The 13,072-nt window shown below is 37.9% G+C and overlaps 1 protein-coding gene across 2 annotated transcripts in view; it reads left to right on the top strand.

Moving 5' to 3' along the window:
* The window catches only part of LVRN (laeverin), a 52,076-nt gene that overhangs the window by 16,572 nt on the left and 22,432 nt on the right, over positions 1-13,072 (top strand). Inside the window, exons 5-11 of one of the 2 annotated variants that reach the window (XM_070742881.1) lie at positions 2,936-3,090; positions 5,845-5,958; positions 6,822-6,959; positions 7,588-7,653; positions 7,749-7,814; positions 11,188-11,348; positions 12,718-12,791. In XM_070742881.1, coding sequence (XP_070598982.1) covers positions 2,936-3,090; positions 5,845-5,958; positions 6,822-6,959; positions 7,588-7,653; positions 7,749-7,814; positions 11,188-11,348; positions 12,718-12,791 — 774 coding nt within the window. Of the gene's footprint in view, positions 1-2,935; positions 3,091-5,844; positions 5,959-6,821; positions 6,960-7,587; positions 7,654-7,748; positions 7,815-11,187; positions 11,349-12,714; positions 12,792-13,072 lie in introns of both variants that reach the window. The other variant, XM_070742880.1, reaches the window with a different exon arrangement.

The following is a 13,072-nucleotide window of genomic DNA, read 5'->3' as shown; positions in this document are numbered from 1 at the left end:
TTCATTTCTGAACTTTCAATAGACCCATTCTGCCGTTTTTCACCTTCCCAAGGCTTCAGGAGGCTTCAGGAAAGACGAGACATGGGCATATCTTGAAAGGCCCATGACAGCTTACGCGGCTGCATTTTGCACTACCTGCAGTCTCTGAAAGTTTTCCCTTCAGAACTTTTATTATTCTACCTTACTAGATTCCTGGAATTGTGTACTTTTCTTGTCTTAGCCCCATGATGGCAAATCTATGGCACAGGTGTCACAGGTGGCACGTCGAGCCATATCTGAGGTCATGCAAGGTACAGTGTTCTCTCGATTTTTGTGGGGAATGCGTTCCGAGACCACCCGCGAAAGTCGAATTTCCGCGAAGTAGAGATGCGGAAGTAAATACACCATTTTTGGCTATGGACAGTATCACAAGCCATCCATTAAGACTTTAAACCCCTAAATTACCATTTCCCATTCCCTTAACAACCATTTACTCATCATTATTACTGGTACTCACCGTTGAATAAGACACTTAGTGATCCTGATATTTATAAACATAATTATTTATTAACAATAATTATTTTTTGTTATTTACTTGCAAAAATTATTAGTTTGGCGATGACATATGACATCATCGGGTGGGAAAAACCCGTGGTATAGAAAAAAAACCCGTGAAGTATTTTTTAATTAATGTTTTTTGAAAAACTGTGGTATAGGCTATTCGTGAAGTTTGAACACGCAAAAATTGAGGGAACACTGTATTGCTCTATATTCGCACTGGCCAGCTGATTTTCAGCCTTCAAGAAGGCAGGGTGAAGTCATCTTCACCTTCTTGAGGCTTCAGGAGGCTGCCCCAGAGGTTAACTGGGACATAATATCATATCTGGTGGGAATGCTATTATTGGGATAAAATAATGCAATGGTTGGAAGAAATTTTGGAGATCAAATTTGATTCAAAAGCTGAACTCTTTCTTTTGGGAATAACAATTGATAAATAGGAAAATGCACAGTATATTTAATGTTATATATCTTAACTGCGGCTAGATTAGCATATGCTCAAAAATGAAAAACTAAGGATGTCCCCAGAGAGGGAGAAATTTTATTCAAAATTCTATCATGTGCAGAGATGGATAAACTGGAGTTGAAGGACAAATCGGATACAGATATTTTGAAACCTGGGACAAATTATACAACAGATTGGAAAAAAGGAAAATAATAGGTTTTAGCAGATATTGGGGAGGTTTAACAATTAATTAAAATTGAGATTGATATTAGAAAAATAATAGAAAAAAGGAATTATTAAGTTAATTAATGTTACCAGAGTTACTGAGCGTATGCACAGAGGACCAACGTGTAGGTTATAGATATCCATCTAATGTTCACACAGATATGAGCAGTACTCAAATAACTAGACCACATACATTAAATGTATAAATATTATTTACAGTAGACAAACAGCACAGTCATTTCCAGTCCTAGTCATTAACATATTATAGTAGGCAATATTCTCAATACATATACAAAGTAAGTCTTATTCAATACATATAACCAACTTCAAGCTTACTTACACAATACATATACATTAAACCAGCATTTAGCTCAAAAGAGTTCTACAGCAATCACACAGACAAACTAGCAGAAAATAATCAGTAAGAGATCAGGGATAAGGTGAGATACATCTGGCTCCCTGTTATAACTAAACTAGCCCGTAAGCAACATTGTGCTAATTCTCTTAACCATACAATGCTGGCTTAAGTTATACAAATCCAACTAGTTAAGTACACAGTACTGACAGAAAGGATTAATGTAAATAGGTAAACTGGATAGTCTGTCAAGTACTCTTTTAAAAATATATATTTGTTTGAATCATGTTATATTATTATACATATACAGTGATACCTCATCTTACAAACGCCTCATCATACAAACTTTTCGAGATACAAACCTGAGGTTTAAGATTTTTTTGCCTCTTCTTACAAACTATTTTCACCTTACAAACCCACTGCCACCGCTGGGATGCCCCACCTCCAGACTTCCATTGCCAGCGAAGCACCTGTTTTTGTGCTGCTGGGATTCCCCTGAGGCTTCCCTCCATGGGAAACCCCACCTCCGGACTTCTGTGTTTTTGTGATGCTGCAGGGGAATCCCAGCAGCGCAAAAACGGGCGCTTCGCTGGCAACGGAAGTCCGGAGGTGGGGTTTCCCAGCAAGGGGGGCCTCAGTGAATTCGCAGCATCGCAAAAACACAGAGGTCCGGAGGTGGGGTTTCCCATGGAGGGGAGCCTCAGGGGAATCCCAGCAGCGCAAAAATGGGCTCTTCGGCTGGCAAAAGGGGCGAATTTTGAGCTTGCACGCATTAATTGCTTTTCCATTGATTCCTATGGGAAACATTGTTTCGTCTTACAAACTTTTCACCTTAAGAACCTCATCCCGGAGCCAATTAAGTTTGTAAGACAAGGTATCACTGTATCTTGTTTTTAACTATTATAAATAAAAAACTTTTTAAAAACCCAGGGTTTATTTTAAATTGTTATGAATGAATAATGTCCTATTATCAGATGTAGGGTACATACTTTGTGTGTATAAGTTTCAATTACAGATTGAATCTTTGGCATCCCTGAAAAGGCCTGGTGGGGGGGGGGGCTTTTGGATTGAAATACTGTTGAGAGAATCAGCAATTTTAGGCTCTTGTGTGAATTCATGTTAAGACATTCTTCCAAGTTCCTGTGTAATTCGCAATGTGACTATGTGTGGACCTCATACTCACTTAGCATAATATGAGAATCTTGCCAAAGATAATAAAATAAACATATTTGAAATAGAAATTGGAAGTTTGTAAATTTAAGTGAATGATACTATTAATCTTGAGTCTCTTGTGGTATGTAAAAAGGATTTACAGTATGTGATATGTTAAGAATTAAATTGTTAAAGTGATCTTTTTATTCAAATTCCACTAGATTTAGTTGCATTACCTTTTATGTTTCGCGGTGCAATGGAAAACTGGGGACTAATGATTTTCCATGAATCATCCTTATTGACTGATCCAGAGGATAGATATTTACTAAATAAAATATATATTTGCCATGTTGTTGCTCATGAGACAGCACACCAGGTATGTAGTAAAATATCATGTACAGTATTCGCATTGATCATTACAATACAAATGTTACTTCCTAATTACAAACAGACCTTGATTTTACAACTATTCGGTTAGTGACTGATTGAAGTTTCATCAGCATTGAAAAAAATGACTTATACCACCCCCCCATTTGTCATTGTTGTAGCAGAAGCTCCATGCTCACATGATCCAAACCTGGGTGCTTGTCAACTGGCATGTATTTATGACAGTTAAACTGATCATCATATGTAACCTTCTCAAAGGGCTTCTAGCAAGCAAAGTCAATGGGGAAAACTTAATGACCATCTGACTCACTTAACTGTTTGTTTGTTTATTTATATTTCTATGGCACAAAACTCCCATGGGACTTAGGGAGATTAGCAGATTCTTTCTTCAAGCAGTTACAGGCAGCAGAGAACAGTTAGTTTCATTTCAGCAGAGTTCAACAAGGAGAGAACATAGTGGGCACTGAGCCACGCCCAGCCTTAAGATGAAGTTTCCAGTTTTGTTTCTCTGCACAGACTCAGATGTGTTTAGCTCCCATTGGCTGACTTAGTTGACATACCTATACATTGGCTGACATTGTTAACATGGCTCTCCCAGTTCATGAATAGCTTAACACTCCTCCCTTCATGACTGGAAGAGTCATAAATAATTTAATATTCTTCAGATACTTGTATTTGAAGACTGACATTCAGCGTTCCCTCCAAATACCTGAGTATCCCTTTTACTGCGATGCATACTTTTCAATGAAACAAAGATCATCCACAAACGTTAGTAGTTGACAATCCCCACCTTGTAACTTTCCAGTGTATATACAACCATCACCCTTACAACCCTTGAACTCAAGACTCTTTAATGCCTTATCTAGACATATATTCCAATTTCTAGATGACTGGTTAAGACCATAAATGGCCTTGTTCAATGCATACATCAGTGATGGCGAACCTTTGTTTCCTTGAGTGCCAAAAGAACATACGGGCATACTACCTGTTGTGGTTGGCTCTGGCCCAGCTCCTGCCCCAGGGAATGTGGAGGTGGAGGCAGGGGAAACGTCAACATGTCCTAGGCCTGTTTTGTTGCCGGCAGAGTCAGGGAGTGCAGTTTCCTTAGACGAAGAAGAAGGTGGGGGCGGCTTGGAAGAGGGGGATTGGCACACAGCCCAGGAAGCCAATCACCATTATCTTCAGTCGATTCGGATGACGAAGTGTTAGACCCATGCAGGCGCAGACTTATACATTGAAGAGACCAATTGAGGAAATATTACAGGAGATAAGAGAGGCCACATGTTTTTGGGTGGAGCTCCAGTAATTAGAGCTGCTGCTATAAATAGCAGCATGCTAGTTTGGCCGTTATGGAAGATTATCTGATCGCAGTTCTTCATGATTGTGCCTCGTTGTTTCTGAACTTTGTGGATTTTTCACGCCTTTGACACCAAAGCAGAGTAAAGTGTGTGTGTGTGTGTTTTACTTCATGGGAAGAAGGAGGGCTGTGACGTTTCTTCACAGCTACTAGCTAAGTACTTAAGGACTGATTAAGGGACTTGTACAGCCTACAAAGTTGTTTTGGGGAAGAGTGCTCTTTGCAATACAAAAAGGGTGCTTTATTTCTTTTGAATTTTGTGATAAAGGACATTGTTTTGAATTTTCAAATGTGTGTGTGTCTGAAATTTGTACCCGTGAATTTTCAGGAAGCTTCTATCAGAGAGTCCGGCAGAACACTATCGCACATGCATGAATGCCCACACCCACACCCATAATTCAATGCCTGGGAAGGGTGATAACAGTTTTCCCCGCCCCCCAGAGGCCCTCTGGAGGCCAGAAATGGCCTGTTTCCAAACTTCTGGAGTTCAGAGACTGTCCTTTAGAAGGCCAGACGCTGAAGATGAAATTCAAATACTTTGGCCACCTAATGAGAAGAGCTTAATGCTGGGAAAGATTGAGGGCAAAATAAGAAGGGCACAACAGAAAATGAGGGGGCTGGATAGAACCACTGAAGCAGTCGGTGTGAGCTTGAATGGACTCCAGAGGATGATAGAGAACAGGAAGGCCTAGAGGAACGCTGTCCATGGGGTTGCAATCAGGGGTGTATTCCCGATTCCACCAGTACCAGTGCGCTGTGCGTGGAGCTTTGCTTCTGCTGGCATCCATGCACATCCCTCTCGTGAGGGGACACCCATGCGTGCAGGATTTCAGTGATTTTTTTGATTCCACACATGCGCAGAACCATAAAATCACCAAAATTTCACACGCACAATTGTGCCCTTGCCAGATTTTACATGCACAGAAACAAAATCTCGCTGGGGCACACCCCCATTCCTACAGCAGAAGCGAAGCTGCGAGCTCAATTTTTGATAGCGGTGTGCCAACCTTATCCGTATCAGTAGCAACCTGATACTCGTCGCAGTGGGTTGGACATGACTTCAGAACTAACAATAACAACAATTACACTACAGAAAATGAGTATATTCATTGACAGCCTAGTTTTACATTTATGGGACCCTTTAAAATAGTTACATTGGGTTACGTAATAAAAGCCTAGATTTCTTTTTCTTTATCTTCCTATTTTAATCCTTGTGGCATCTTTAATGTATTTCCCAAAACTATCAACCTATAGCTATTGCACCACTCCTTTTGTGACAAGTGGTTCCCATTAAGTAAAATTGTGAACTGTTCTCTTGCCATTGAATAAGAACAGCAATCGAAAGTAGGCATTTAAAGACTCTTCTCCCTCCCTTTCTATTTTAAGTGGTTTGGAAACCTAGTTACCATGGACTGGTGGAACGACCTATGGCTTAATGAGGGATTCGCAACTTACTTTGGACATCTAGGTCTAGCTTACATTGAACATGTCCTGCCACTGGTAGGTGTGAATTAAACCAACCTTTCCTGTATTTCTTTCATTCAAACTCTGCCTTTACTTTTAAACACTTTTAAGTTAATGAAAACTATGTAATAGAGCCTCTAAGCTCAGAGAGAACTCTGTGTTCAGGCTACTTTATTTACTATGACATGAAATGAGGAATTTTTCCTCATGAGAAGTTTTCAAACAGCAGGTGAATGGTCACCTCTTCTGAAAGCAATATTATATTTGAATCTATATTGAGCAGGAAATTGGATTAGTTTCCTTCCAACTTTATAATTCTATAAGTATGAGCTTTGTCACAACTTTCTCCCTGCTTCTGTCATTGCTGAATTGCTAGTGTTATGTGAGTCCTTATCTGCAGCCTGATACAATGCAAATATAAGCTTACTAAGCCTAACCTAGTTTTGTAAACTTTACCAATTTGCGCATGCATTTTTGCATCAATTACCATAACTGATTGTTTATCAAGTAATTTATAGTCGTGGTTTACTCCTCCTCCTTTTCTTAAATCACACACATACTGTCTCTATACACTGCTATTTAGTAAATGCTGCAAAGCAGCACTTAATAGATTAGAACTAATTTATTCTTCTTGTCTACTAGACGTGAACATGAAGGTTTTACTAGATGGTTTATTAGATTTAGTGAATGTGGATTGATTGAGATGGATAGAATTAACATATATGCTTCCTTTCTGTATAGATTTTCAGTTTCACCAAGGTTTTTTTGAGTTTGATATGAACAAGATTAATGATATTAGAAAGGAATGCAGAGAGAACTAAATACATTTATGAATGTTACCACAGAATTCTAAATTTGATTTTGCATGAGTAAAATTAACATTTTATGGTTATTTGCAGGATAATCTCTTTAGCGAGCGGCTTACATTACCTATGTTAGATGAAGATAATCAAGAATTAAATAAGTCTCTATCAGATACAGAAACCCATCAAACAGATTCAATATTATCACAGTTCAATTCAGCCACTTATGTTAAGGTAAATCATATATTATTGTAAATTTCATATACCATATGATTCATAAATAGATGTATTGGAAGAATAGTTTTGCAATCATGAGAAAAGTAAAATATTTTCTAGATGTTATAAGACAGAGTTCCCCAACCTTTCTGGGCTGGTGGTTTGGAGTGGGAGGGGGGGAAGGGGATGATTTTGTGGGAGGTGAAAGCACTCATGACATTCATGGTGACATGATCACAAGTGGGGCTGTGAGCATTCATGATGAGACTCACACAAGTACGGCCATGAGTGCCCACAATGACACTCCTGAAAGTGGGGCCAGGGGCACCCATGACGAGGTTCATGCGGATGGGGCCATAGGCGCCTATGACAATGCTTACATGAGTGGGGCTGTGCATGTACGTAATAGCATATGCACCTTCCGGCCACTCACATGGGCCAGTGTCAATTAGCCCACTGTCTGCTAGTAGTCTGTGGCCCACAGCTTGAGAACCCCTCTTATCAGATCTCATACTCTGCATGAAACCATTTTGAATTTAGTACGTACTATTTTCATTCAGTGTATGCATTTAAAATATTTTGATTGTAATGTAAGTAAACATCTTCCTAAATTCATTAATCTTTTCTCTCTGTGTGTTTAATTTAGGGGGCTGTTATCATCCGGATGCTTTCCAACATTATGACTGAAGGATTATTTATCAAAGCACTGAATGTAAGTTTAGAAAATATTACAAATATCTTACAATACATTACATTATATTGAAACTTTACAAACTAACCAATAATCATATTCTTGTTTTACTACAGTCATATCTGAGTGCATTTTCTTTTTCCAATGCTGTGCAAGATGATCTGTGGACTCACATTCAAAAGGTGGTTAAATTTACAATGCATTTGATAGACTTTTGATTTTAATAAATTGAGAATTGTTGGCTGTAAGTAAAATTTAATTTAATTTAATTTATTCGACTTCTATGCTGCCCAATCACGTAGGACTCAAGGCGGTTTACAAAAATAAAAATCAATACAATAGTACAATAATAAAGAGAAGTTGAACATCAACAGTAGATTCCCAGCAACCGATTAGGTCCCACAGAGTGGGCCTTCTCTGGGTCCCGTCAACTAAACAATGTCGGTTGGCGGGCCCCAGGGGAAGAGCCTTCTCTGTGGTGGCCCCGGCCCTCTGGAACCAACTCCCCCTGGAGATTAGAACTGCCCTACTCTCCTTGCCTTCCGAAAGCTCCTTAAAACCCACCTTTGTCGTCAGGCATGGGGGAACTGAGACATCTCCCCCGGGCATATACAATTTATGAATGGTATGTTTGTATGTATGTTTGTTTAGCAATGGGTTTTTTAAATATTTTAAACTACAATTTAGATTTGTGATGAATTGTTTTGTTTTGCTGTGAGCCACCCCGAGTCTGCGGAGAGGGGCGGCATACAAATCTAAATAATAAATAAATAAATAAATTAAAACCCCATTATAACCCTAATGAACCCATTATAAAAAAACCCAAAATCAATCTAACAAACATACACACCAGCCAAACATAATTCAGGAACGTCTGATGTTAGAGTTTGCGGCCCTCAGGCCTGTCGACAAAGCCAGGTCATAACAGCTTTTTGAAAATCCAGTAGAGTGGAAGCATTGCAAACATCTGGGTGGGGGTGGGGGGTGGGAGTTAGTTCCGTAGAGCCAGGTCAGCAACAGAAAAGGCCCTCTCCCGCTGTCCTGCTAACCTACATTGTTTAGTCAACAGGACCTGGAGGAGGCCAATTCTGTGTGATCTAATAGGCCTTGAGGATTTAAAAGGGATTTAAACTTCACTCATAGCCAATGGATGCGCTATTCTCTGAAGACAACAACAATTGTTGCTGACAATTCTCCTTGAATTCCTTGGTTTTGAGATCTGGTGTATGATTGGACAGTTGTTTTTTGTGGCTTTTTTTAATGGGGCAATTAATGTATAGCTAGCTTAAAACAAATTTATCAGTATTTGTATGTAGCCATATATTTAGTTGTCTTCAGAATAATCCCCACCTTCTGCAGGCAGCCATGTACTCCATCCAAAAAGCAAAAGTACATTATAAAAAAAAATGATACATATCATGTGGCAGATTTCTGTTATAACTTAAAATAAAATGCCTGTATGCTCATTTGTACCAGATATTAATTGCTATGCCCGTGTGATTGAAAATAGGGGCTGTTATCATCTTTCTCTACCTAACATGGATAGGGGAAAAAATGGTATTAGAGAAAATTAGAACTATCTTCATAATATCTGGGGAAGTTAATTTTGTCATGAATAATGAGTAGTTTAGTCCCACAGAGGAAACCTGTAAATCTAAGAGCCAACATTGGCTCATTATTGACAATCCTATTATCTAGACTAATAAAAAAAGATGGGAGGGGGAGATTATGGCTGATTTTAGTAGGCCTTTCTAGAAAGCAAAGGTTTCTGGATTTTCTTCTTAGCCATTTCTTCATCTAAGCCCCAGCTGAATTTTAGAAAAATGTTCCTTCAATTTTAATTTTCTCTGCCGTTTATAAACTGCCTCTCAGATTGTATTACAGTCTGTTGTGTGGTAGTTAAGATTTATGTACCTAAAGTGTCATGTATTCATTGTTGGGTTGGTGTAGGAACTGGAGAAAATTATACTGACTTTACCCATGTTTTGCTCTCACAACTTTAATATTACACACATATTAATATAGTGGTACCTCTACTTAAGAACGCCTCTACTTACAAACTTTTCTAGATAAGAACCGGGTGTTCAAGATTTTTTTTGCCTCTTCTCAAGAAACATTTTCCACTTACCTCCAAAACTGTAACTGGAAAAGGCAGGGAGAAGCCTCTGTGGGGCCTCTCTAGGAATCTCCTGGGAGTAAACAAGGCTGGAAAAGGTGGGGAGAAGCCTCTGTGGTGACTCTCTAGGAATCTCCTGGGAGGAAACAGGGCTCGAAAGGGTGGGAAGAAGCCTCTGTGGGGCCTCTCTAGGAATCTCCTGGGAGGAAACAGGGCCTCCACCCTCCCTGTGCTTTTCCCAATCGCACACCTTATTTGCTTTTACATTGATTCCTATGGGAAAAATTGCTTCTTCTTACAAACTTTTCTACTTAAGAACCTGATCACGGAACAAATTAAGTTCATAACTAGAGGTACCACTGTACTCGGAGTCAGGTGGGTTCCCCTTACTTTCGCCACCGGTTTACATTACGATGTTTTGTACGCATGTCCCTTGTGCAATTCTGTTTCTGTGCATGCTAAGTAGCTATAATCTGACCTGCACAACAATGGCTGAAAATTTAGAGAGCTTGGATACTGTCTGAGAGTGGTTTGTCATCAGATTAATCCTTGTTTATGATTAATGGTTAGTAACTATAATAGTGTTTTTTATAGTGACTACAAGGTGGAACAACTTTAATATGAAACACAGTTTAAACATAGTAACTTTAAACTGACTTACAGAAATATTCATGTTTAGCTGATTTGCATCCTGCTTCTCAAAGCGTCAAAATCCTCTTCCAAATATCTGTCCTAACATCAAACTTGTGTTGTAGCCTGAGTAAAGACAGGGTGCTACATCACCCAATAAATTTCTGCCACTAAGTATAGAACCTAACCTCACAATGAAGCAATTCAGTCATGCTGAAGCATATAATTTGCCTGCATCACATTGGCCCTTAAATATACCTTTTTGTGCCACTAATAAATTGGTACCAGTTCATTTGATTGGTACCAAATGAAAAATGTGCTGTTGTAACTATGCATTACAATTAACACAGAGCGTGGCTCTTTATTAAGATGGAAGTCTGAGTCATAATGGAATTTCAGAACCTTGGATAGTTCAATAATTGACTCTACTCTGATAATCTATTGAGTTTTATGTTCCTTTTTAGAAGATCAAAGTGTTGATCTTCTAATTTGGAGGTTAGACTTTTATCAATTTTCCATCAGTATCTTGTATGATGTTGCAGTCCTGCAGAAAGTCTGAATCTCTGCCAGTATCTAAGAAAATTCTTGTTTAAGGAAGATTTCCTTGACCAAAGTCAAACTCACAGTCATTGATTCAGCATCTAATTCTTTCACTGCTTTCATATTGCAAGTGACGTGGTTGGTGAAAATGAATCTGCAACATGGAATTGATCTCAAAACTGGGATCTGAATGATTCAGATTTGTTGAAAGTTTCTATATATGTATTTAACATAAAAACTGTATTTTAATACTGAACATTTTTTGGAAGGTAATAGATGAGCAAAATGACTTCCAGCTACCAACATCAGTAAAAAAAATAATGGATTCTTGGACCTGCCAGAAGGGTTATCCACTCCTGACAGTAAATTTCTCAACTGGCACGATTAGCCAGGAACCATTTTTTGCTGAAAAAGGAGAACACAACTCAGAGTACGTGTTTTTTTAAGTAATAATAAGAACAATGCAAAGACTTTAAATAGACATTGAATGTGTAAAAATAGGGTTCAAATACTGATGTGCTTGGTGCCATTCCAAAGAATTTGGAAAAGTATTTTAACACAATAGGAATGGATAGAATCTCAGTTCTCATCAATTACAAAGGTTGCATTACTCGTAACACTGTGCACAGGTTTGTATGTGTGTGTGTAGACAGACATACAGACAGAAAGACAGGCACACATATATATTAATTTTCCTAGATCCTTAGTAAATCAGTCAGAACTGTTTGGTAAACCATATGTAAATACAGATTATGGTAATAAGTTTTATGTGGATTTTAAAAATATATAATCTGCAGCTTTTCAATGACACGTTTACTTAGCATACTTTCTCAATACAAACTATTTTTCTTTGTACACAATTTGTTATTTTCTGACACTCCAAAATCTGCAAACTATAATTTGTGCTTACCCTCTGAAACAAAGTTGAAAATTTGTTTCTCAGACATTACTTATAAATGCCAAAAGCATCTGAACAGGAATATGGGATACTTGGCTATTCAGCTGATTTTTAAAATTGTACATACCATTAATTGGAGAATCACCCAAAGTCCCAAAGTGACTTGATTCATTATGCTTTAATCTGTATTAATTTATTAGAGGGAATGTGAATTAGAAATAAAATAAACAATGGAGTTTAGAGCCAGGACTTAATCTGAAGCTAATAGTGTCTAGAATACCATTTATTTTTTAAAAGAAAATATAAATGTAAATATTCTTCAGCTGTCAGCCCATGTTCTGGAATGTTTATTACTATTATAGTCCTTATTTTCAGCAGCTTGCATTGAATGTGTAAATACTTATATGAAAATGTAATCAAATCTCAGTCACTGACTGTGCTATGAAAGTAGGTCCTGTTGAATCAATACTATTTATTTACATACAAGGAGTATGACTTAGAAAAGAAACTTTTGAAAAGAGAAATCCATGAGCATAATTGTGCATTCAATTGTCAGGGGCAGAATGTAAAAGTTTCTTATACACTTATAGTTATAATCCTAGAAGAGGTAAAAAAAAAAGCCCCAGGCATATTTGCATTATACTAGGCTTAAATGTAGATGAAATCCATTGAATTCAAATACAACCAAATGTTCCAGTTCACAATTTCACAGTGGAGTGTGAACTATGCAGCTTTTAGGTATGCAACAGAAATTGCATTGCACATTTTAACTATAAATCCCCCCCAACCCCCCCCCCCCAATTTTTTATCATAATTTTTTTTTGGCTTAATTTATGTAATAGCATTTGAATGGTATTTTACTTCGGTTTATGGATTAATTATCGTTATTTTTATTAAGCAGCACATGGATTATTCCTATTTCTTGGATAAAAAATGGAACATTACAACCTTTAGTATGGCTTGATAAACGTACAAGTAAGTATGTTTTCCTCAATTTAAGAAAGTCTTTATCGTCTGCAATATATGATTCTGAATTTTTGAAAGAAGCAAATTATAGCCAAAATATCGATGATGAGTTATTGTAATTTTCTCTGCTTTCCAACAGAAAAATTGGGGAGGGGAGGTGGAGGGGAGCAGGAATAATGAACAGCATGGGCATATTAGAGAATGGCAACAAGAGTTTGATTAAAAACCATTTGATACTCCCAGTAGAAAAGAAACTGGAAAGCAGCTAAGAAGAGATTGGAATAATCCTA

Source organism: Erythrolamprus reginae, chromosome 2, assembly GCF_031021105.1.
Source record: "Erythrolamprus reginae isolate rEryReg1 chromosome 2, rEryReg1.hap1, whole genome shotgun sequence".
NCBI classification, from domain to species: domain Eukaryota; kingdom Metazoa; phylum Chordata; class Lepidosauria; order Squamata; family Dipsadidae; genus Erythrolamprus; species Erythrolamprus reginae.
Note: the sequence above shows the minus strand (reverse complement) of the source record. Positions and strands in the feature narration are given on the sequence as shown.